This window comes from Bufo bufo, chromosome 9 (assembly GCF_905171765.1).
Source record: "Bufo bufo chromosome 9, aBufBuf1.1, whole genome shotgun sequence".
NCBI lineage: Eukaryota > Metazoa > Chordata > Amphibia > Anura > Bufonidae > Bufo > Bufo bufo.
In genome coordinates this window covers 11,186,033-11,212,154 of record NC_053397.1, presented here as the reverse complement: position 1 = coordinate 11,212,154, position 26,122 = coordinate 11,186,033, and the positions used below count along the sequence as shown (strand labels likewise).

Here is a 26,122-nt window from a genome sequence, read left to right as displayed (position 1 = left end):
TGAGCACCATGGTGAGAGCAAAAGAGCTGTCAGAGGACTTCAGAAAAAAGATTGTAGCAGCCTATGAGTCTGGGAAGGGATTTAAAAAGATCTCAAAAGATTTTGAAATCAGCCATTCCACTGTCCGGAAGATAGTCTACAAGTGGAGGGCTTTCAAAACAACTGCCAACATGCCCAGGACTGGTCGCCCCAGCAAGTTCACCCCAAGAGCAGACCGCAAGATGCTAAAAGAGGTATCCAAAAACCCTAAAGTGTCATCTCGAGAACTACAGCAGGCTCTGGCTACTGTTGATGTAGAAGTACATGCCTCTACAATCAGAAAGAGACTGTACAAGTTTAACTTGCATGGGAGGTGTGCAAGGAGGAAACCTTTTCTTTCCAAGAGAAACATCGAGGCCAGACTGACATTTGCCAGTGATAAAGTTGACAAAGACCAGGACTTCTGGAATAATGTTCTTTGGACAGATGAGTCCAAAATTGAATTATTTGGACACAACAGCAGAGGACATGTTTGGCGTAAACCAAACACAGCATTCCAAGAAAAGAACCTCATACCAACTGTGAAGCATGGAGGTGGAAGTGTCATGGTTTGGGGCTGCTTTGCTGCAGCAGGACCTGGTCAGCTCACCATCATAGAATCCACGATGAATTCTACTGTGTATCAGAAGGTGCTTGAAGAACATGTGAGACCATCAGTTAGAAAATTAAAGCTGAAGCGGAACTGGACCATGCAACATGACAATGACCCAAAACATACTAGTAAATCAACCAAAGATTGGCTGAAAAAGAAGAAATGGAGAGTCCTGGAATGGCCAAGTCAAAGTCCAGATTTGAATCCCATTGAGATGCTGTGGGGTGACTTGAAAAGGGCTGTACGTGCAAGAAACCCCTCAAACATCTCACAGCTGAAAAAGTTCTGCATTGAGGAGTGGGGTAAAATTTCCTCAGACCGATGTCGAAGACTGGTAGATGGCTACAAGAACCGTCTCACTGCAGTTATTTCAGCCAAAGGAGGTAACACTCGCTATTAGGGGCAAGGGTGTCCTATCTTTTTCCTCAGTTAGAATAGGCATTTTTGTAGAATGACATTTACAGAAGATCTTGAAAAGACTTTTCTTCAGTTTTCTTTGTTTAGTCGGATTACTTTAATCTCTCTGTATTGTTGAAACGGAGATGAAATAACCATTTATTAAAAATGTTACAAAAAACCACATGCTTTCAAAGGGTGTCCTAATTTTTTCACATGACTGTATATATATATATATATATATATATATATATATATATATATATATATATATATATATATATATACACACACATATACACACACACACACACAGTACAGACCAAAAGTTTGGACACACCTTCTCATTCAAAGAGTTTTCTTTATTTTCATGACTATGAAGGCATCAAAACTATGAATTAACACATGTGGAATTATATACATAACAAACAAGTGTGAAATAACTGAAAATATGTCATATTCTAGGTTCTTCAAAGTAGCCACCTTTTGCTTTGATTTCTGCTTTGCACACTCTTGGCATTCTCTTGATGAGCTTCAAGAGGTAGTCCCCTGAAATGGTCTTCCAACAGTCTTGAAGGAGTTCCCAGAGATGCTTAGCACTTGTTGGCCCTTTTGCCTTCACTCTGCGGTCCAGCTCACCCCAAACCATCTCGATAGGGTTCAGGTCCGGTGACTGTGGAGGCCAGGTCATCTGGTGCAGCACCCCATCACTCTCCTTCATGGTCAAATAGCCCTTACTTTCAAAGTTTTCCCAATTTTTCGGCTGACTGACCTTCATTTCTTAAAGTAATGATGGCCACTCGTTTTTCTTTACTTAGCTGCTTTTTCTTGCCATAATACAAATTCTAACAGTCTATTCAGTAGGACTATCAGCTGTGTATCCACCTGACTTCTCCTCAACGCCACTGATGGTCCCAACCCCATTTATAAGGCAAGAAATCCCACTTATTAAACCTGACAGGGCACACCTGTGAAGTGAAGACCATTTCAGGGGACTACCTCTTGAAGCTCATCAAGAGAATGCCAAGAGTGTGCAAAGCAGTAATCAAAGCAAAAGGTGGCTACTTTGAAGAACCTAGAATATGACATATTTTCAGTTGTTTCACACTTGTTTGTTATGTATATAATTCCACATGTGTTAATTCATAGTTTTGATGCCTTCAGTGTGAATCTACAATTTTCATAGTCATGAAAATAAAGAAAACTCTTTGAATGAGAAGGTGTCCAAACTTTTGGTCTGTACTGATATATATATATAAATAAATAAATAAATAAATTAATAATCAATGCTACTTATATGTGTAGGTCGGCAAATCTTTCTGATGTATACATCCAATGCAGACTGGACTGTAAATGCACCCTACATGACACAACTGATACCAGCTACACATTAGGCCTCATGCACATGGCCGTTGTGCGGCCGTTCCGTGTACTGGGGACCGCAATTGGGGATCAGTGTCATATTTTTTTGCGGTGCGGAACCACGGAAAGAAACACAACGTTGTGTTCCGTTCCGCATCTCCAGAATTGCGGACCCATTCAAGTGAATGGGTCCGCATCCGTGAGGTGGGGTGCACACGGCCAGCGGCCGTGGATTGCCGACCCACCGTTTGCGGGCCGCAATATGGCCACGGCCGCCTAACGGACGTGTGCATGAGGCCTAAAACTCCTGGTGATAATCGATCTGTACTCTCAGCTCTTACCTGCAGCAGGTGATCTTACTGCTCACTTTGTGTTTGGAAACCGACTTCTGCTCTGGAGACCAAAGACCTAGTAAAAAAATAAAAAGAATCTTATCTGTGAACTTACCGGCTAATGTCACCTGCTGGAATTCTACATTACGCTGTTCAGATGCTCACTTCTGACAGATGGCTCCCAGTAGACCTCACTGCTGCAGCCCCCCTCCTGAAAGGCGCAGCTTCTCTAATGTACGTTACATATACAGACTCTACTACAGAGAGTAAGCAATAGAGTTGAGCGAAGCGAGCTTTGGATGCTTAATCCGAAGTTGCTTTGTTCAAAACTTCGGAATAATACTGTACGGAGAATGATGCGAATGAAGCGGGACTCACCGAAATCACTGGAGGAGCAGGACGCCAGCTGGTGGGTCATCGGGTTGTAAGACACACACTGGATGGAATCATTGTGCCTGAAGATAAATGAGAATGGTGACACAGAAATACAGACACAGCACTTCTACGCAACTTCTAGTGAAGTATTGTTTGGTATCCTAACCCAAATTAAAATGATGGGGGGCGGTTCCAGGACTTTGATACTGAAGGCCTTTCCCTAATATAACCAATCAATAGTTGTTTCCACTTTGGGGGCCACCACCAATCAGCAGGGGCTGCAGGTGCTATGGGGTCTTCATTATTCACCCAGGCACAGGCGCACCCCATAAACTCCACAGCCCAGATTTAGGCTTCTTTCCCACTCCCGTGCAAATGATTAATGGTCCATTGTTGGTCCTGTAACCATTTTTTGCCCTCCATATTCCAGGGATTTCTAGAGCATCTAGTATTAATGGTCACTGAAAACCAATGGCAGAGCAGATACCATCCGTGTTGTCAGTGGTTTTCACAAACCCACAGATTTCAATGGGCGCGTCTGGACAGACTACGGTACTGCATGCCTGAACAAACGCAGTAAAGTCAATGGATCTGTGTGCTGTCCGTGGAGAACATTGACAGCCCAAGTCCACGATGTACGGACATGTGAAAAAGAGGCCTTCCCAATGTGTCTGCTCCTAGAATCGGTCTAAAAAGTGGCGCAACTAGGGTTTTTAATATTTTTTTAGCTCAATTGAATAGGGGTGGGGCTTAACGTTTGATGTTTTGCACCAAAATTGTGCCACAATCCCGGGCCTAAAATTCTGTCTAGGAATAAGCCAACCAATACTAGAAGTGTCCATCCCTGCACCAAATTTATATTCCAGCCTGAGCCCCTCTGCAGGACTAGACAGCGGTCTAGGTTTTCTTTTTTTTTTTACATATATTTTATTGTTTCCAATAATAAAATAAAATATTACATACAAGGAATGTGAATTGTGATACTTGTTTCAAATATCAATCACATCTTGCATGACATTTGTAGCCACAGTAAAACTTAACAAAAAAATTGAATAATAACCAAAAAAAAAAAATTATAAAAAGGTGACAAGGAGTTCTATGCTCGACATTACATCACAAGAATAATGAAACTTTGCTGAAGCGGGAGGGGAGCCAGTTATGCCACTTAACCTTGAACTTGACTAGTTTATCGGAGAGGCATTGATCATCTCATAGAGACGATTGTCATTGACGGAGCTCAGAATTTCCATTAACGGGGGAGGATTTCGGTCTACACTTCTGCCATCTATAGGATCGGTAAATCTGCCCCTATATGTGCTAATAGGGGCCACAGCTATATGAACGCGTAGCTTCCAAGAAGACGGACTTACGTATACTTCAATATTCCTTCCAGTTTGGACGTCCATATGATGACACTTTTATCAGCAGATCCCGAAGCAAATCGCTTTCCTGGAATGAATATACATTTATCAGAGTTTACAGGACGCACAGTGCATTACTGGGTCATGTGCGCTGCGACGCCTGTCTGACTGGGTCATGTGCGCTGCGACGCCTGTCTGACTGGGTCATGTGCGCTGCGACGCCTGTCTGACTGGGTCATGTGCGCTGCGACGCCTGTCTGACTGGGTCATGTGCGCTGCGACGCCTGTCTGACTGGGTCATGTGCGCTGCGACGCCTGTCTGACTGGGTCATGTGCGCTGCGACGCCTGTCTGACTGGGTCATGTGCGCTGCGACGCCTGTCTGACTGGGTCATGTGCGCTGCGACGCCTGTCTGACTGGGTCATGTGCGCTGCGACGCCTGTCTGACTGGGTCATGTGCGCTGCGACGCCTGTCTGACTGGGTCATGTGCGCTGCGACGCCTGTCTGACTGGGTCATGTGCGCTGCGACGCCTGTCTGACTGGGTCATGTGCGCTGCGACGCCTGTCTGACTGGGTCATGTGCGCTGCGACGCCTGTCTGACTGGGTCATGTGCGCTGCGACGCCTGTCTGACTGGGTCATGTGCGCTGCGACGCCTGTCTGACTGGGTCATGTGCGCTGCGACGCCTGTCTGACTGGGTCATGTGCGCTGCGACGCCTGTCTGACTGGGTCATGTGCGCTGTAACACATGGAGTCTGGGATTAACGTGTAGAGCCACCATTTACAAGAAAAGGCTGCCAAATTTACCATCTTTAGCGTACGCCACACAGTACACCGTGTCCTTGTGTCCCTTCAATGGCTGCAGCAAAGTCCCGTCTGATGTGTCATAGACCTGATGGCAAAAAAAATGCAAAAAATAAATAAATAAATGTTACAAGATACAGCTCCGCTACACCAACCTGCAACCCCATGCTTTACATTGTAGAACTGCTCCATTATGGCACAGCTATGATCAATGACTCCAGGTTAGTAGCACTGTCTATTGGGGATAACCACAAGGGCTTTTCCAGTCAGATTGTCATTTATAAATTGGGAAGAAAGTGTTAAATAAAATAAATCAATCACTCACTATCCTCACTGCTGTTCTGACACTGCCCGGGTCCGCTGGCTCCTCGCGCAGGAAATGCCAGGAGATGTCCGATCAGCCAGTCACCGTGTATCAAGCTAGGACCAAGCAGCGGAGAACATTGGGGACCCGGGCGGCATCAGAGAGGGGGGTGATCAGTGAGAGTATCGATCATTTTTAATACAGTCTGCCCCATATATAAAAACGTAATTGGCAAACCCCTTAATAAGTAACTAAACATTTATAAAAACTTTTAATATGTTCTCCCTAATAAAACGATCTCTAATATACTTTATTAATCCATTTTCTATTTTTACAGCTCAGCGGTGTAGGGAGTACGGGCTGTAGACACTTTATAAACGGGACCGCAGCAGGAGTGCACATTGTATTAAAGGGATTCTGTCTCATCAGAGGCTCAGGATGCTGCTCTGTCGCATCACCGTGCTTTATACTGCAGCTCTTCTTGCATGGCTCAGCTCAGTACATGAAGATTTCCATGACATTAAAGACAGAATAATTATAAATCATACAAGCAACTAAATCTCCAGTCAGGGAAAAAAAACACTGTAACGAGAGAGGGGAAGGAGTCGGACATACTTTCACACAGTGAAGAAAAACCCCTCAAGTAAGGCTACTTTCACACTTGCAGCAGAGGATTCCGGCAGGCAGTTCCGTCGCAGGAACTACCTGCCGGATCCGGCAATACGGACGCAAACTGATGGCATTTGTCAGACGGATCAGGATCCTGATCAGTATGGCTACATGCACACGACCGTTTGTGTTTTGCGGTCCACAAATTGCGAATCCGCAAAATAAAACGGATGACATCCGTTTTTTTTTGCAGATCCATTGTAACAATGCCTAAAATGGACAAGAATAGGACATGTTCTATTTTTTTTGCGGGGCTACGGAACGGACATACTGATGCAGACAGAACACGGTGTGTTGTCTGCATTTTTTGCGGCCCCATTGAAATGAATGGGTCCGTATCTTATCCACAAAAAAAAAAAAAAAAACGGAACGGACATGGAATCAAACAAAGTTCGTGTGCATTTAGCCTATGACAAATGGATTAAAATGCCAGATCCGTCTCTCCGGTGTCATCTGGAAAAACGGATCCGACATTTATTTATTTTTCACATTTTTTGCAGTCTGAGCATGCGCAGACCGCAATGCCGGATCCGTTTTGCCGAAACACTCGGGGCCAGATCCGGCATAATGCATTTCAATGGGGGAAAAATTCCGGATCAGGCATTCCGGCAAGTGTTCCGGAATTTTGGACGAAGATAAAACCGCAGCATGCTGCGGTATTACCTCCGTCCTGAAAAGGCAAAAAGACTGAACTGAAGACATCCTGATGCCTCCTGAACGGATTACTCTCCATTCAGAATGCACGGGGATAAAACTGATCAGTTCTTTTCCGGTATTGAGCCCCTGTGACGGAACTCTATGGCGGTAAAGAATAACGCTGGTGTAAAAGTACCCTAAGAAATCTATAAGAGGCGGAGAAAGACTCACCAGCACTTTGTTCCCTGCGGCCACAATCAGCTGAGTCCCATCAGGTTTAAAGGCGAGGTCATAAATGCTGCAAAATGAAGGGGAACAAACTTCACTTTTCATCATCTCGTTCTGAGCGCGCTCACTAACCTGCGTGGATGCAGGACTAACATGTATGACACATGTATGTAGATCTGCCGCCATTTCTGTACTCCGTGATCAATCACTGCCAAACGAATTCTAATGGAGACGTGCCCCTTCTTGGCGCAGCTGCGGCTTTAAACCCCGGGTGCTGCCTCCCACTGAAAACAATGGGAGGTGGACACAACACCGCCACCGGAGGCATTATGGTGTAAAATCATCAAAATTCCACTGACAAATTTCGCCATGTAAAGGGACTGAAGGCAACTGTAATAAATCCTCAGCTATGAGAAGTATTAGGTCTGTATAGGTTTTCAGCCTTTGGCTTTCATTCAATGGCTGAAAGCAGGGATGTTGAAAACAGCAAGAAATTTTATATATTAAGAAATCTGCAGAACTTTCTGCCGTTCAGTCATTGGACCGTCTCTCCATGGACAGTATGATGATGTATCTAAGCCAATGATGTGTGATAAACTACACATTTATGTTTATGCTATGGTCCGGCACAAACCACGTGGTCCCTGTTCATCCAGATTCTCTAACTACTTTGCACTTCTACATCCTCTGGTCCTGGTTGATATGCACAATAGTCAGTTCCTATGCAGCTCTGGACCCTCAGCACCCAGTTGCTATGCACCTTCAGACCATCCCTCAGCACCCGGTTGCTAGGAACCTTCAGACCCTCAGCACCCGGTTGCTAGGAACCTTCAGACCCTCAGCACCCGGTTGCTAGGAACCTTCAGACCCTCAGCACCCGGTTGCTAGGAACCTTCAGACCCTCAGCACCCGGTTGCTAGGAACCTTCAGACCCTCAGCACCCGGTTGCTAGGAACCTTCAGACCCTCAGCACCCGGTTGCTAGGAACCTTCAGACCCTCAGCACCCGGTTGCTAGGAACCTTCAGACCCTCAGCACCCGGTCGCTAGGAACCTTCAGACCCTCAGCACCCGGTTGCTAGGAACCTTCAGACCCTCAGCACCCGGTTGCTAGGAACCTTCAGACCCTCAGCACCCAGTTGCTAGGAACCTTCAGACCCTCAGCACCCAGTTGCTAGGAACCTTCAGACCCTCAGCACCCAGTTGATAGGAACCTTCAGACCCTCAGCACCCAGTTGCTAGGAACCTTCAGACCCTCAGCACCCAGTTGCTAGGAACCTTCAGACCCTCAGCACCCAGTTGCTAGGAACCTTCAGACCCTCAGCACCCAGTTGCTAGGAACCTTCAGACCCTCAGCACCCAGTTGCTATGCATCTTTTTTAGACCCTCAGCACCCAGTTGCTATGCACCTTTAGACGCTCAGCACCCGGATGCTATACACCTTCAGACCCCAAGACCCCAGTTGCCATGCATCTTTAGACCCTCAGCACCCGGATGCTATACACCTTCAGACCCTCAGCACCCAGTTGCTATGCATCTTTAGACCCTCAGCACCCAGTTGCTATGCACCTTTAGACCCTCAGCACCCCGTCGCTATGCACCTTTAGACCCTCGGCACCCCGTCGCTATGCACCTTTAGACCCTCAGACCCCAGTTTCTATGCATCTTTAGACCCTCAGCATCCGGTTGCTATGCACATTTACACTCCAAGCTCCTGGTTGCTATGCGCCTATAGCTGCTGCTCCTTACCACTGCTCCACCTTGTCCCTGTCATGGACTTTATCCACCCAGGTGGGCACGGCCCTCATGGCTCCGGTTCTCTGGGCTTCAGGGTTCCGTTACCGTCTTCACCGGACTCCTGAGTTACCACAACACCTAGAAGAAGATTTCCATATCACGCCCCGCCCCCGGCTCCTAGCTCACACAGCGCAGGCGCAAGAGAGACAGGCAGGTGGTGAGCGTGCGCAGTAGAAGAGGTCGGTAAAGTCACATGATCGGTCAGAAAACAAACATGGCGGCCCCCATCCAGGACAGGTGACTATGTGCTGGAAATCGGCAATCATCAGCCATATCTGTCACATTTTATAGGTGTTTATATATATTGCATCTCTATTTAGAATATTGTACACAGGAAAACAATTTGTAAATTGGAAGTAAATGTAAATGAATACAAAAATATGAATAAAGTTGTTTTAATGACGGGGGGGGGGGGGGGGGGCTCACTAGGAGCGTTCTTATTCTGAGGCTGGGATTTAAAGGGGGTTTCCAGTTTGATGTGATAAAAGCTTAATGATTGTATGATGTAAATTCCTGCAGCTTTCTAATAGACTGGCATGCGCTCCATTGCCACCACATTTTCAAGATCTCTGCTTGCTGTCAGTGAACATCAACATCCTTATTTACAGCATATCCAAAGGCTGTACAGGGCTAATACTTCTGACAGCTGAGGATCTGTTACAATGTAACAGTCTAGGCAATCCTTTGTGAGCTCAGCACATCAAGCCTCTCTCAGCTTCTGATAGTTTGCTGCAATGTATCAGTGCAGTCTGGAGTCCAGGTGGTTTATATGACCGAGGATTGTCTAGACTGGAAACAATTGTAACAAACCCTCAGCTGGGAGAAGTATTGGGTCAGACCAGGATGTTTTCATTCATTGACTGACAACAGAGATGTTGAATATGATGGAGAACTAAAATGCGCTTTGAATGGAGCTGCAGTGTGTATGTGTCACCTGTACCCCACGGGGTGATCACCCCTTTAATTTGCCTGCCGCTGCTCCTCTCATATTTCCTTCCTCCAGGGATCGTAAAGAATCGGAGGTTCCGTATTCGCCGAAAGGTTCGGTTGCGAATAAATTACACCCCGAAGATTCGGGTTTCGAGGGCCTGGAAAACCTTCCTGAGGGCTGGAAAAAAGTCGTCACGCAGAGACGATCCGGGAAAACGGCAGGAAAATCTGACGTGTTGTATGTGAGGTCCGTCATGTAGAAGAGGAACCGAGTGTGCAACTGGTGTGACCCGCTCCAGCTCTGGGGTCCCCGCCCCATGGGGGCCACATAGACCTTAAAGGGGTTGTCCTGTTTCAGGGCATATTGCTAGGATAGTCCATCAGTGTCAGGTCCCACCTCTCTTTTCTCGATAATGGGGCCCTCAAAGTGAAGGGAGGGCCGCTGCGCAGGCGCCGTTACCCTCCATTACACACTATGGCCTCTCTCACACGGGCGTCGCGGATGAGGATGCGTTCAGGGTGCAATGCGTTGCAAACCCGCGTGAGTAGACACACAATTTCAGTCAGTTTTGACTGCGACTGCGTTCTGTTGTTCAGTTTTTCCCCGTGAATGCAATGCGTTTTGCGCGCGCGTGAGAAAAAACTGAATGTGGTACCCAGACCCGGACCCGGATTTCTTCAGTGAAGTTCGGGTTTGGGTTCGGTGTTCTGTAGATTTTATTATTTTTCCTTCTAACTTTAATACAGAATGCTAAGTAAAATGTCCCTCGAGGGTTAAAAAATAATTTTAAAAAATGACTCACCTCATCCACTTGATCGCGCAGCCGGCATCGTCTTCTTACTTCTTCCTGCAGGACCGGCAAAAGGACCTTCGATGATGTCATCGCGCTCACCATCACGTCCTGCAGAAAGAAGACGATGCTGGCTGCGCGATCAAGTGGATGAGGTGAGTAATTTTTTTAAATTATTTTTTAACCCTTGAGGGACCTTTTACTTAGCATTCTGTATTAAAGTTAGAAGGGAAAATAATAAAGTTAATGGACCTCATCCATTATCATCTGCTGGCAACCATCCGTGAAAATCGCATTGTATCCGCATGAAAAACAACGCTCATGTACACAGACTTATTGAAATGAATGGGTCAGGATTAAGTGCGGGTGCTGTGCGTTCACCTCACGCATTGCACCCACGTGGAAAACTCACCTGTGTGAAAGGGGCCTATGAGTTCCTAAAAGTGCTGGCTCAGCTCTTTCTGGCACCTCTATAGTGGTGAATGGATGGGTGCGTGGCCATGCGTGCTCTTCATTTACTGCTTTAAGACTTCAAAAAATATTCAGAAGTTACCATAGCAGTAACTCAGGATCAGTACAGGATAAGTAATGTATGTACACAGTGACTGCACCAGCAGAATAGTGAGTGCAGCTCTGGAGTATAATACAGGCAGTAACTCAGGATCAGTACAGGATAAGTAATGTATGTACACAGTGACTGCACCAGCAGAATAGTGAGTGCAGCTCTGGAGTATAATACAGGATGTAACTCAGGATCAGTACAGGATAAGTAATGTATGTACACAGTGACTGCACCAGCAGAATAGTGAGTGCAGCTCTGGAGTATAATACAGGCAGTAACTCAGGATCAGTACAGGATAAGTAATGTATGTACACAGTGACTGCACCAGCAGAATAGTGAGTGCAGCTCTGGAGTATAATACAGGATGTAACTCGGGATCAGTACAGGATAAGTAATGTATGTACACAGTGACTGCACCAGCAGAATAGTGAGTGCAGCTCTGGAGTATAATACAGGCAGTAACTCAGGATCAGTACAGGATAAGTAATGTATGTACACAGTGACTGCACCAGCAGAATAGTGAGTGCAGCTCTGGAGTATAATACAGGATGTAACTCAGGATCAGTACAGGATAAGTAATGTATGTACACAGTGACTGCACCAGCAGAATAGTGAGTGCAGCTCTGGAGTATAATACAGGCAGTAACTCAGGATCAGTACAGGATAAGTAATGTATGTACACAGTGACTGCACCAGCAGAATAGTGAGTGCAGCTCTGGAGTATAATACAGGATGTAACTCGGGATCAGTACAGGATAAGTAATGTATGTACACAGTGACTGCACCAGCAGAATAGTGAGTGCAGCTCTGTGGTATAATACAGGATGTAACTCAGGATCAGTACAGGATAAGTGATGTATGTACATAGTGACTGCACCAGCAGAATAGTGAGTGCAGCTCTGGAGTATAATACAGGATGTAACTCAGGATCAGTACAGGATAAGTAATGTATGTACACAGTGACTGCACCAGCAGAATAGTGAGTGCAGCTCTGTGGTATAATACAGGATGTAACTCAGGATCAGTACAGGATAAGTGATGTATGTACATAGTGACTGCACCAGCAGAATAGTGAGTGCAGCTCTGGAGTATAATACAGGATGTAACTCAGGATCAGTACAGGATAAGTAATGTATGTACACAGTGACTGCGCCAGCAGAATAGTGAGTGCAGCTCCGGAGTATAATACAGGATGTAACTCAGGATCAGTAAAGGATAAGTAATGTATGTACACAGTGACTCCACCAGCAGAATAGTGAGTGCAGCTCTGGAGGATAATACAGGATGTAACTCAGGATCAGTACAGGATAAGTAATGTATGTACACAGTGACTGCACCAGCAGAATAGTGAGTGCAGCTCTGGAGGATAATACAGGATGTAACTCAGGATCAGTACAGGATAAGTAATGTAATGTATGTACACAGTGACTGCACCAGCAGAATAGTGAGTGCAGCTCTGGAGGATAATACAGGATGTAACTCAGGATCAGTACAGGATAAGTAATGTATGTACACAGTGACTGCACCGGCAGAATAGTGAGTGCAGCTCTGGAGTATAATACAGGATGTAACTCAGGATCAGTACAGGATAAGTAATGTATGTACACAGTGACTGCGCCAGCAGAATAGTGAGTGCAGCTCCGGAGTATAATACAGGATGTAACTCAGGATCAGTAAAGGATAAGTAATGTATGTACACAGTGACTCCACCAGCAGAATAGTGAGTGCAGCTCTGGAGGATAATACAGGATGTAACTCAGGATCAGTACAGGATAAGTAATGTATGTACACAGTGACTGCACCAGCAGAATAGTGAGTGCAGCTCTGGAGGATAATACAGGATGTAACTCAGGATCAGTACAGGATAAGTAATGTAATGTATGTACACAGTGACTGCACCAGCAGAATAGTGAGTGCAGCTCTGGAGGATAATACAGGATGTAACTCAGGATCAGTACAGGATAAGTAATGTATGTACACAGTGACTGCACCAGCAGAATAGTGAGTGCAGCTCTGGAGGATAATACTGGATGTAACTCAGGATCAGTACAGGATAAGTAATGTAATGTATGTACACAGTGACTGCACCAGCAGAATAAAGAGGGTTAGTCAGCACCTCCCAGTGCGCAGGTGCACGCCGCCATGGCAAAGACCTAGAGGAAAAAAAGGAGACAATGCGGCAGCACTCTGCAAATCAGACAAAGTACAACAATGCTTACAAAAATTATGGTGCTAATACTACGCTTATTAATAAAAGCGAGATGCTTGGTCAATGCATTTTGTACAAAACCATCTAAGCCCGTATGCCAAACGTCAAGGCGATCTCTGTTACACGGGTCCTAACACTAAATACTACCTGTTATGCGCCATAATGACCGCCATAAAATTCAGGGAGTGTTGGACCCACATGCATGTTGGATCCACTCTGCCTTTTTCCGTTTTTTGTGCCAAAATGGCCTCCATTACAAGGGATGCAGGTACCAACATGCATGCTGAGCCCACTCTATACCCTTCCTGGTGCTAGACAGCTTCCAATGAATGTAGTGAGAGCAGGCCACAGCTTTATACTGAAAATAATTAAAATCAGCCTATGGGGCAGACAGGCTAATCAGGACTGCACGACTCGCTGGAGTGCCACGTCTCCAGCATTGTAAATCTGCAAAAAAAGAGGGTTAGTCAGCACCTCCCAGTGCGCAGGTGCACGCCATTTTGGCACAAAAAACGGAAAAAGGCAGAGTGGATCCAACACTCCCTGAATTTTATGGCGGTCATTATGGCGCATAACAGGTAGTATTTAGTGTTAGGACCCGTGTAACAGAGATCGCCTTGACGTTTGGCATACGGGCTTAGATGGTTTTGTACAAAATGCATTGACCAAGCATCTCGCTTTTATTAATAAGCGTAGTATTAGCACCATAATTTTTGTAAGCATTGTTGTACTTTGTCTGATTTGCAGAGTGCTGCCGCATTGTCTCCTTTTTTTGCACCAGCAGAATAGTGAGTGCAGCTCTGGAGTATAATACAAGATGTAACTCAGGATCAGTACAGGATAATTAATGTATGGACACAGTGACTGCACCAGCAGAATAGTGAGTGCAGCTCTGGAGTATAATGCAAGATGTAACTCAGGATCAGTACAGGATAAGTAATGTATGTACACAGTGACTGCACCAGCAGAATAGTGAGTGCAGCTCTGGAGTATAATGCAAGATGTAACTCAGGATCAGTACAGGATAAGTAATGTATGTACACAGTGACTGCACCAGCAGAATAGTGAGTGCAGCTCTGGAGTATAATACAGGATGTAACTCAGGATCAGTACAGGATAAGTAATGTATGTACACAGTGACTGCACCAGCAGAATAGTGAGTGCAGCTCTGGAGTATAATACAAGATGTAACTCAGGATCAGTACAGGATAAGTAATGTATGTACACAGTGACTGCACCAGCAGAATAGTGAGTGCAGCTCTGGAGTATAATGCAAGATGTAACTCAGGATCAGTACAGGATAAGTGATGTATGTACACAGTGACTGCACCAGCAGAATAGTGAGTGCAGCTCTGGAGTATAATACAGGATGTAACTCAGGATCAGTACAGGATAAGTAATGTATGTACACAGTGACTGCACCAGCAGAATAGTGAGTGCAGCTCTGGAGTATAATACAGGATGTAACTCAGGATCAGTACAGGATAAGTAATGTATGTGCACAGTGACTGCACCAGCAGAATAGTGAGTGCAGCTCTGGAGTATAATACAGACTGTAACTCGGGATCAGTACAGGATAAGTAATGTATGTACACAGTGACTGCACCAGCAGAATAGTGAGTGCAGCTCTGGAGTATAATACAGGATGTAACTCAGGATCAGTACAGGATAAGTAATGTATGTACACAGTGACTGCACCAGCAGAATAGTGAGTGCAGCTCTGGAGTATAATACAGACTGTAACTCGGGATCAGTACAGGATAAGTAATGTATGTACACTGTGACTGCACCAGCAGAATAGTGAGTGCAGCTCTGGAGTATAATACAGGATGTAACTCAGGATCAGTACAGGATAAGTAATGTATGTACACAGTGACTGCACCAGCAGAATAGTGAGTGCAGCTCTGGAGTATAATACAGGATGTAACTCAGGATCAGTACAGGATAAGTAATGTATGTACACAGTGACTCCACCAGCAGAATAGTGAGTGCAGCTCTGGAGTATAATACAGGATGTAACTCAGGATCAGTACAGGATAAGTAATGTATGTACACAGTGACTGCACCAGCAGAATATCAGACATTTATGGCGTATAATTTTGATGTGTCATAAATGTTCAGATGGTAAAACCTCACAGTCGGGCCAGGTCTCACATCTGACATATGGACACAGAATTCATCTCTATTACACTGGGGTTAGCCTACCCCTCACATGTCTGCTGTGCTGTAGATTTCAAATTCAAGTGCAAATAAAATTCCCCCCCCTATGAACGAACCCATTAAACACAATGGGAGGCGGATTTCATGACAATATCTGCATGAAATGTCCACCATGTGAACATGCCCTTGGGTAGTTTAAGCACCAGATTGCGGACATCAGCACCTTGAATGGGTTCATCTCAGGGCTCTGGACCAGACAGTCCATGGATTTTCTTATACACTGGCATAAGACGCCATTGAATGCCAGAAGAAAAAAAAATCCATTTTATTTGAATAATTATGGTAATTTATTTATTTCCCAGCCCCCAAGGAACAAAGCTCAGATCTAAATGCGCTCTTGTAAAATACATTGTTGCCAATCGGCTCAGGGTGAAATTAGAAGACTTTGATTTCTCTGCTCGGAAGAGGTTAACAAGGCAGGAAAAGAATGGGGCGGCCGAGGGAACCGCATCGACCGAAGATGGATCGGCAGGCGTTGAATCTCCGCTAAGAGAAGATGGGACTGAGGCTTTATACAGCAGCGGGGGGGTGCAGGACGCAGAGGACGATGTATCTACTGTAGGCGACAAGGAGAAGACAGTCAACATGAGAAAAGATTGCGGCAGGAAAAGGGTGAGAAGTCTCAGAAGAGCATCGGAAAGAGGGTTAAAGGACAGAGACAAAGCCAAACGACCAAGAAGGCGTTCAGCATCGAAGCAGGAGGCGCACCGAACAAAAAGGAAGTATAATAAAAGGAAAGGAAACAAGGAATACGCAGCGGATGTGGTGAATGGCCCCCAATTATCAGTGCCCAGCGAGACTCAAAAGACAGAGGAGTCTATAGACTGGAGTGGGAACACACAAGACAAGACCGTCTCCTGTACTTTACAGCAGCCTACTGACCCTGAGCAGGAGGAAGGAGCAAGTGATCCCAACCTGGAGAACAGGGACCAAGATCCCATCCCAAGATCACAGGTGGAAAAGAGGAAGACCAGCCCGTATTTCTCCAAAAAGGCCCTAAGTGAAGGTTTGTGCCGCAGCCAAGTTTTTCTTTCAGATTATGTGTGTGATGATATTTGACTTAATGCATCCAATAAGAGAAAATTAAGAGGGATTGTCCAGTCCTGAGGAAGCTGTGGGTCTACCAGCAGAATAATGAGTGCAGCTCTGGAGTATAATACAGGATGTAACTGAGGATCAGTACAGGATAAGTAATGTATGTACACAGTGACTGCACCAGCAGAATAATGAGTGCAGCTCTGGAGTATAATACAGGATGTAACTGAGGATCAGTACAGGATAAGTAATGTATGTACACAGTGACTGCACCAGCAGAATAGTGAGTGCAGCTCTGGAGTATAATACAGGATGTAACTCAGGATCAGTACAGGATAAGTAATGTATGTACACAGTGACTGTACCAGCAGAATAGTGAGTGCAGCTCTGGAGTATAATACAGGATGTAACTGAGGATCAGTACAGGATAAGTAATGTATGTACACAGTGACCCTACCAGCAGAATAGTGAGTGCAGCTCTGGAGTATAATACAGGATGTAACTCAGGATCAGTACAGGATAAGTAATGTAAGGTATGTACACAGTGACTGCACCAGCAGAATAGTGAGCGCAGCTCTGGAGTATAATACAGGATGTTACTCAGGATCAGTACAGGATAAGTAATGTATGTACACAGTGACTGCACCAGCAGAATAGTGAGTGCAGCTCTGGAGTATAATACAGGATGTAACTCAGGATCAGTACAGGATAAGTAATGTAATGTATGTACACAGTGACTGCACTAGCAGAATAGTGAGTGCAGCTCTGAAGTATAATACAGGATGTAACTCAGGATCAGTACAGGATAAGTAATGTATGAACACAGTGACTGCACCAGCAGAATAGTGAGTGCAGCTCTGGAGTATAATACAGGATGTAACTCAGGATCAGTACAGAATAAGTAATGTATGTACACAGTGACTGCACCAGCAGAATAGTGAGTGCAGCTCTGGAGTATAATACAGGATGTAACTCAGGATCAGTACAGGATAAGTAATGTATGTACACAGTGACTGCACCAGCAGAATAGTGAGTGCAGCTCTGGAGTATAATACAGGATGTAACTCAGGATCAGTATAGGATAAGTAATGTATGTACACAGTGACTGCACCAGCAGAATAGTGAGTGCAGCTCTGGAGTATAATACAGGATGTAACTCAGGATCAGTACAGGATAAGTAATGTATGTACACAGTGACTCCACCAGCAGAATAGTGAGTGCAGCTCTGAAGTATAATACAGGATGTAACTCAGGATCAGTACATGATAAGTAATGTATGTACACAGTGACTGCACCAGGAGAATAGTGAGTGCAGCTCTGGAGTATAATACAGGATGTAACTCAGGATCAGTACAGGGTAAGTAATGTATGTACACAGTGACTGCACCAGCAGAATAGTGAGTGCAGCTCTGAAGCAGTACAGGATAAGTAAGACAAGTATAGGACCCATTGTATGGAAGGTGCACGTAGCGATGCAGTTATGTGGATCACGTGATTATTATCATTATTCTGATAGTTGATACATTTTCACCAGTTTGGATCTTTTTTGAGAGTGTGAAAATGGAGTTTTCTGCTCTTCTCTTGTAGCTATGGAGCCGCCTCGTAGGAAAGCCTTCTCCAAGTGGACTCCTCCTCGTTCTCCCTTTAATTTAGTCCAAGAAACGCTCTTTCACGATCCATGGAAGCTTCTCATCGCCACCATCTTCTTGAACAAGACATCAGGTGAGAGCCTGTCACATTGTACCAGACCTGGTTCCAAACGGGTCATGGGGGGTCAGGACTTACTCTATCAGCCAACACGGCATCTTCATGGGTCATGTCCCCGTGTACTGCAGGTGGCAGCATGCCTCCCGCGCTGCTATGTGGACCGTGGTCTCGGGGACCTCCCAGCACCAGGATGTTGTGTGCAGCAGTGTATACAGCCCCCTCCCTCTGGTCAGTATCAGCGCAGTGGCGTCTGTAGACTCAACACTGGGGTCTGGGTTCTCCATTTTTTTCTGGTTTGATATTTCAAGGGACTGGTCTGAGGACTGATTGAATTTACATTGTCTGGTGTGGGGTCTGATTGAAGGGGTTTTCTCACTTCAGTAAATGGCATTTATCATTAAACATTATCATCACATCATTATACACGGCTCATTTCAATGGTTACGACCCCCCGCAATCCATCAGTGGTGGTCGTGCTTGCACACTATAGGAAAAAGCGCCGACCTCTCTGGTGGCTGCGATCGCAACCGTGCTAATAGGCTGCCACTTCTTCCCTATAGTGTGCAAGCACGACCACTGCTCATGGATTGCAGGGTGGTCGTAACCATGGAAAAGAGCAGTGTATAATGTGAAAAATGAATCCAGCCAGCAAAGCAGGTAATATGGAGAATCACAATACATTAGGAAGTGACTTGTATTAACTTTCTCTACATGATAAATGCCTTTTCCTGGAGTGAGACGACCCCTTTAAATTGGTCTGGTCTTGCGTCTAATCTTATTTACATGATCAGGTCTGGAGTCTGATTGGATGTATATGGACTGGTCTGGAGTCTGATTGGATGTATATGGACTGGTCTGGAGTCTGATTGGATGTATATGGACTGGTCTGGAGTCTGATTGGACGTATATGGACTGGTCTGGAGTCAGATTGGATGTATATGGACTGGTCTGGAGTCTGATTGGATGTATATGGACTAGTCTGGAGTCTGATTGGATGTATATGGACTGGTCTGGAGTCTGATTGGATGTATATGGACTAGTCTGGAGTCTGATTGGATGTATATGGACTGGTCTGGAGTCAGATTGGATGTATATGGACTTGTCTGGAGTCTGATTGGATGTATATGGACTGGTCTGGAGTCAGATTGGATGTATATGGACTGGTCTGGAGTCTGATTGGATGTATATGGACTAGTCTGGAGTCTGATTGGATGTATATGGACTGCTCTGGTGACTGATTGAATGTATATGGACTGGTCTGGAGTCTGAACGTATATGGACTGGTCTGGAGTCTGAACGTATATGGACTGGTCTGGAGTCTGAACGTATATGGACTGGTCTGGAGTCTGAACGTATATGGACTGGTCTGGAGTCTGATTGAACATATATGGACTGGTCTGGAGTCTGATTGAACATATATGGACTGGTCTGGAGTCTGATTGAACGTATATGGACTGGTCTGGAGTCTGAACGTATATGGACTGGTCTGGAGTCTGATTGGATGTATATGGACTGGTCTGGAGTCTGATTGGATGTATATGGACTGGTCTGGAGTCTGATTGGATGTATATAGACTGGTCTGGAGTCTGATTGAACATATATGGACTGGTCTGGAGTCTGATTGGATGTATATGGACTGCTCTGGAGTCTGATCGGATGTATATGGACTGGTCTGGAGTCTGAACGTATATGGACTGGTCTGGAGTCTGACTGGATGTATATGGACTGCTCTGGAGTCTGATTGGATGTATATGGACTGGTCTGGAGTCTGATTGGATGTATATGGACTGGTCTGGAGTCTGATTGGATGTATATGGACTGCTCTGGAGTCTTATTGAACGTATATGGACTGGTCTGGAGTCTGATTGAACGTATATGGACTGCTCTGGAGTCTGATTGGATGTATATGGACTGGTCTGGAGTCTGATTGAACGTATATGGACTGCTCTGGAGTCTGATTGGATGTATATGGACTGCTCTGGAGTCTGATTGGATGTTTGATGGCTGCTCTGGAGTCTGATTGGATGTATATGGACTGCTCTGGAGTCTGATTGGATGTATATGGACTGGTCTGGAGTCTGATTGGATGTATATGGACTGGTCTGGAGTCTGATTGGATGTATATGGACTGGTCTGGAGTCTGATTGAACGTATATGGACTGCTCTGGAGTCTGATTGGATGTATATGGACTGGTCTGGAGTCTGATTGAACGTATATGGACTGGTCTGGAGTCTGATTGGATGTATATGGACTGGTCTGGAGTCTGATTGGATGTATATGGACTGCTCTGGAGTCTGATTGGATGTATATGGACTGCTCTGCAGTCTGATTGGATGTATATGGACTGCTCTGGAGTCTGATTGGATCTAGATGAGCTGCTCTGGAGTCTGATTGGATGTATATGGAGTGCTCTGGAGTCTGATTGAACGTATATGGGCTGCTCTGGAGTCTGATTGGATGTATATGGACTGGTCTGGAGTCTTATTGAACGTATATGGACTGGTCTGAAGTCTGATTGGATGTATATGGACTGGTCTGGAGTCTGATTGGATGTATATGGACTGGTCTGGAGTCTGATTGGATGTATATGGACTGGTCTGGAGTCTGATTGGATGTATATGGACTGCTCTGGAGTCTGATTGGATGTATATGGACTAGTCTGGAGTCTGATTGGATGTATATGGACTGCTCTGGAGTCTGATTGGATGTATATGGACTGCTCTGGAGTCTGATTGGATGTATATGGACTGCTCTGGAGTCTGATTGGATGTATATGGACTGCTCTGGAGTCTGATTGAACGTATATGGGCTGCTCTGGAGTCTGATTGGATGTATATGGACTGGTCTGGAGTCTGATTGAACGTATATGGACTGGTCTAAAGTCTGATTGGATGTATATGGACTGGTCTGGAGTCTGATTGGATGTATATGGACTGGTCTGGAGTCTGATTGGATGTATATGGACTGGTCAGGAGTCTGATTGGATGTATATGGACTGGTCTGGAGTCTGATTGGATGTATATGGGCTGCTCTGGAGTCTGATTGGATGTATATGGACTGCTCTGGAGTCTGATTGGATGTATATGGACTGCTCTGGAGTCTGATTGGATGTTTGTGGGCTGCTCTGGAGTCTGATTGGATGTATATGGACTGGTCTGGAGTCTGATTGGATGTATATGGACTGGTCAGGAGTCTGATTGGATGTATATGGACTGGTCTGGAGTCTGATTGGATGTATATGGGCTGCTCTGGAGTCTGATTGGATGTATATGGACTGCTCTGGAGTCTGATTGGATGTATATGGACTGCTCTGGAGTCTGATTGGATGTTTGTGGGCTGCTCTGGAGTCTGATTGGATGTTTGATGGCTGCTCTGGAGTCTGATTGGATGTATATGGACTGCTCTGGAGTCTGATTGGATGTTTGTGGGCTGCTCTGGAGTCTGATTGGATGTATATGGACTGGTCTGGAGTCTGATTGGATGTATATGGACTGGTCTGGAGTCTGATTGGATGTAGATGGGCTGCTCTGGAGTCTGATTGGATGTATATGGACTGGTCTGGAGTCTGATTGGATGTATATGGACTGGTCTGGAGTCTGATTGGATGTATATGGGCTGCTCTGGAGTCTGATTGGATGTATATGGACTGGTCTGGAGTCTGATTGGATGTTTGTAGGCTGCTCTGGAGTCTGATTGGATGTATATGGACTGCTCTGGAGTCTGATTGGATTTTCAGAATGTTTGGAAATCTGGGTGATGACCTCCTGTGAGAGCTGTCATGTTACCTGTCACCAGAAGTCTGTGCTTCCTTCTTAGGAAGAATGGCGATACCTGTCCTGTGGAGTTTCCTGGAGAAGTACCCGAGCCCAGAAGTGGCCAGAGCCGCGGACTGGAAGGAGATGTCCGAGCTTCTGCAGCCGCTTGGACTCTATGAACTCCGAGCAAAGGCTATAGTCAGGTTTTCAGGTATTCCTGAGCGCAGTCACGCCTGTGTCCTGACATAACGGGGGGCCGGTTGCGTCTTCCATGCCGTAGTTTATAAGATGCCGATTTCAGGGGGCTGCTTCTGGGAAATCTGAGTATTTTCTGTTTGCTGCAGATGAATACCTGACAAAGAAGTGGCGGCACCCTATCGAGCTTCACGGAATTGGAAAATATGGAAATGACTCTTATCGCATCTTCTGCGTGAACGAGTGGAAAGAGGTGCGTTTTCTAGGACCCTTTATATGAGTAGCACAGATCGCTCGCCTCCCCTGCAGCTTTGCTACAGTGTACCAGTCGGGAGTCCAGGCCATTTGTTTATGGATACAATTGTAGCAAACTTTCAGCTGGGGCCACAGATTTAGGAAACCTAATAGACAAAGGAAACTGAGACTAAAACTGCGCTAGATTTATCACAGTGGCTGCTGAAGGATACATTCGGTACATCTTTAGACACATTTGTCTGCACGGATTAGCTGCTTACTGTGAGCCAGAATTTTGCACCAAAATTTGCACATTGGCCGATCTTTGCCGTGAAACCACACCCCTTTCCCGCTAGGCCACACCTCTTGTCGATTAATGCACAACATGGTGCAAATGAAGCATTATGGTTCGTAAACATCCCCCAATTCCATTTATGGAAATTGTAATATATCTTATCAAAGAAAATGGTCACCAACTATCTTTCCATAGCTCAATAGAACAGGGGGATATAATTTTATATATTCTATTTTATTTTTTTACTTTATTTAATATAGCTTATCAGACAACAATGCCTCTTTTTCCACTTATCAGCCACTTTTTTTCCTCCTTCTTCCCCTCCTTTGTAAATCTGTCTTGAGAGACCAAAACGGACTGTCAGCTGACTGAGGGATCAGATTACAGTTGTCCATAAAAGTCTATGGAGAGGGGAAGTGAGAGAGACACGGACACGGAGGCTGCAGCAGCCAATAAGAAGTGTTATATCTCCCCCCAAATGCTTTATTCACATCAATAGTGCTCAGTATTTCTCTATAATATCTTAGGCTACTTTCACACCAGCGTTTTTGCTGGAACCGTCATGGATCAGCAAAAACGCTTCCGTCATGATAATACAACCGGCTGCATCCATTATGAACGGATCCGGTTGTATTATCTTTAACATAGCCAAGACGGATCCGTCATGAACTCCATTGAAAGTCAAAGGGGGACGGATCCGTTTTCCATTGTGTCCGAGAAAACGGATCCGTCCCCATTGACTTAAATTGTGTGTCAGGACGCGGATCTGTCTTGCTCTGCGCCACATCACGAACAGAAAAACGCTGCTTGCAGCGTTATTCTATCCTTGATGGGGACGCTACCAAACGGAACGGAATGCATTTTGGTGCATTCTGTTTTGTTCAGTCCAGTTTTGTCCCCATTGACAATGAATGGGGACAAAACCGAAGCGTTTTCCCCCCCGCTATTGAGATCCTATCACGGATCTCAATAGCGGAAGGGGAAAGTGCAGATGAGAAAGTAGCCTTATATGGTGTAGAAGGGAGCAGAATCCCCTGTTTTCTCTATGTGCAGTCTGTGGGAGACATGATAGCAGCTAATCCCCACCCATCAGCTCAATGACAACTGAAAGTTAGAGATCGAGCTTGCAGAAGGGTACAATGGTGAAAAATGCAGAATACAAGTCATAATATAGTCAGACATGGTGCTAGCCCTCCTGTATACACACACACATACCTGAAAGTGTAGACATGCGTTAATCCACAAACCATTATGGGGCCACATTAAAGATTTAATGTGTTTTTTTTTTCAGGTGCATCCGGAGGATCATAAGCTGAATAAGTATCACGCCTGGCTGTGGGAGAACAAGGAGTCGCTGGGATTAAGCTGATGGTCATGCACTTGTATTATATTTTTATGTTCCCTTGGTATCATTTATTATGTCATTTTTCATTTCTTTGTGCAGTTTTAAATTTTTAAGAGCTTTTATCACCGATGAAAAATGTGTAAAATGGTAATAAAATCTATTTTGTATATTAAATGTTTTCTACAAGGGAGTCTATTGTGTATTTTATTTTATTTTATTTTTATAAACCTGTTTGTTACCAGGGGTGTGGGCATTAGATGCCATGCACAGACATGAAAAGGATGACGCGCAGGGCTGCCATTGACTTTCGAGGCAGCGGGGATACATGAAGGATCTCTTTCAGCAGCGGTCCACATTTCCTAATGTCAGTGCACCTAGATAGTGGTGTAAATTGCATCAATATTTGGGGCAATTAGGTGTGGAGTAATTATCTGAAAGGGGGTGTGTCTTATACAAAAAGGGGAGTGGTCTAAAAGGAAAGGGTGTGGCCTAATATGGGATATTTAGCAGCAAAAATTGCACCACAAAACTGGCATAAAATTCTGTCTCAAACTGAGGCGACCAATAGTTGTCATAACGTTAGATGAGTGTCATCCATCTGGAGCCCCTGTGGAATATCTGCTGTAGGTCTACACGGCCGATCTACAGGATTAGTAAATCTGCCCCAGTGATCTGCACCGTACTCCTGGCCGCTGCATCCAGACAGGGGGCTATCGGGGCTCAGACGTTACAATGGCTGCTTCGTCCCAAGAACAGCCCCATACCTAGCCACTCTTCTATTACAGCTCAGCTGCAATACCACCTACGACCTGTAGACTGGTGTGGTGCTGTTTTTCAGAAGAAAGCAGCCATGAGTTTCTAATCCTGCACACTCCTTTAAAATGAAATCTCCATAAAAAAATAAAAAGTTACTTGGGGTAAAGTCTGTGTGTGACCTAGGGATGGGCAAACTGCGGCTCTCCAGCTGTTGTTAAACTACAACTCCCAGTGTGCCCAGTCAGCCTACAGCAGGGCATGATGGGATTTGTAGTTTTACAACAGCTGGAGAGCCGCAGTTTGCCCATCCCTGGTGTAACCCCTGCCATACCGAATGTCATATATATAACCTTCAGGGTACGGCTACACAATGACATTTGTCGTGTGACAGTTTTTGCAATGATAGTCAATGGTGTCGCACTGTGACAATCGCAGAATAATCCATCCAAGTCGGATTTTTGTGGGACTGTCATGTTGCAGTGCAAAAAATGTCGCAGTGTAGTTCTATTCTTTTTGTAGCGTGAATTAGTGTAGTGCGACACGTGTCACCATGTAGCCCAAGCCTTAGGCCTCATGCACACGACCGTTGTTGTGTTCCGTGTCCGTTGTTCCGTTTTCCGTGATTTTCTGCGGACCCATTGAAAGTCAATGGGTCCATTGAAAACTCGGATAATGCACCGTTTGTCATCCGCGTCCGTGATCCGTGTTTCCAGTCCGTCAAAGAAATAGGACCTGTCCTATTTTTTTCACGGACAACGGTTCGCGGACCCATTCAAGGCAATGGGTCCGTGAAAAAACACGGAGGCACACAAGATTGTCATCCGCGTCCGCGTCCGTTTTTTTCCTATCATTTGCAAGGCAAACTTGACTTAGATTTTTTTTCACTTTCCTTCATGTCTGGTGATCCTCCAAAAATCAAGGAAGACACACGGAAACAAAAACGGATCACGGAACAACGGAACCCCGTTTTGCGGACCGTAAAAAAATACTGTCGTGTTCATGAGGCCTTAACCTGTTAGTGCCATTTTACGGCAACTTAGTATAAGGCCTCTTGCACACGACCGTGGTTTGGTTCCGCATCCGAGCCGCATTTTTTTGCGGCTCGGGTGCAGACCCATTCACTTCAATGGGGCCGCAAAAGATGCGGACAGCACTCTGTGTGCTGTCCGCATCCGTTGCTCCGTTTCGTGGCC

General features: G+C 45.3%; 2 protein-coding genes across 3 annotated transcripts in view; one reads left to right on the top strand and one right to left on the bottom strand.

Moving 5' to 3' along the window:
• IFT122 (intraflagellar transport 122) overlaps positions 1 to 9,023 on the bottom strand; it is a 50,092-nt gene extending 41,069 nt beyond the window's left edge. Inside the window, 6 exon segments of the mRNA XM_040408365.1 lie at positions 2,731 to 2,797; positions 3,100 to 3,176; positions 4,467 to 4,545; positions 5,266 to 5,350; positions 7,103 to 7,169; positions 8,847 to 9,023. Of these exon segments, the coding sequence (XP_040264299.1) occupies positions 2,731 to 2,797; positions 3,100 to 3,176; positions 4,467 to 4,545; positions 5,266 to 5,350; positions 7,103 to 7,169; positions 8,847 to 8,905 (434 nt within the window). The 5' untranslated portion in view covers positions 8,906 to 9,023.
• Positions 9,024 to 9,107: 84 nt separating this feature from the next.
• On the top strand, positions 9,108 to 24,296 carry MBD4 (methyl-CpG binding domain 4, DNA glycosylase). Of its 2 annotated transcripts, XM_040408377.1 has the most exons (7): positions 9,108 to 9,131; positions 9,898 to 10,071; positions 15,909 to 16,612; positions 18,229 to 18,363; positions 22,166 to 22,315; positions 22,449 to 22,552; positions 24,120 to 24,296. In XM_040408377.1, exons 1-7 carry the CDS (start codon positions 9,109 to 9,111, stop codon positions 24,195 to 24,197), a joined length of 1,368 nt encoding a protein of 455 aa, XP_040264311.1. In that variant the 5' UTR covers position 9,108; the 3' UTR covers positions 24,198 to 24,296. The 2 variants fall into 2 exon arrangements, with proteins under 2 accessions (XP_040264311.1, XP_040264310.1); XM_040408376.1 differs by lacking the exon at positions 9,108 to 9,131 and having other exon boundaries at positions 9,661 to 10,071.
• Positions 24,297 to 26,122: the final 1,826 nt, after the last annotated feature.

Coding starts and splice junctions, on each gene's coding strand:
- MBD4 (XM_040408376.1), top strand. CDS start 9,803: ATGGAGCTGCAGTGTGTATGTGTCACCTGTACCCCACGGGGTGATCAC. Junction 10,072..15,908: donor TCTGACGTGTTGTATGTGAG/GTCCGTCATGTA, acceptor TTTATTTCCCAG/CCCCCAAGGAACAAAGCTCA. Junction 18,364..22,165: donor CTTCTTGAACAAGACATCAG/GTGAGAGCCTGT, acceptor CTTCCTTCTTAG/GAAGAATGGCGATACCTGTC.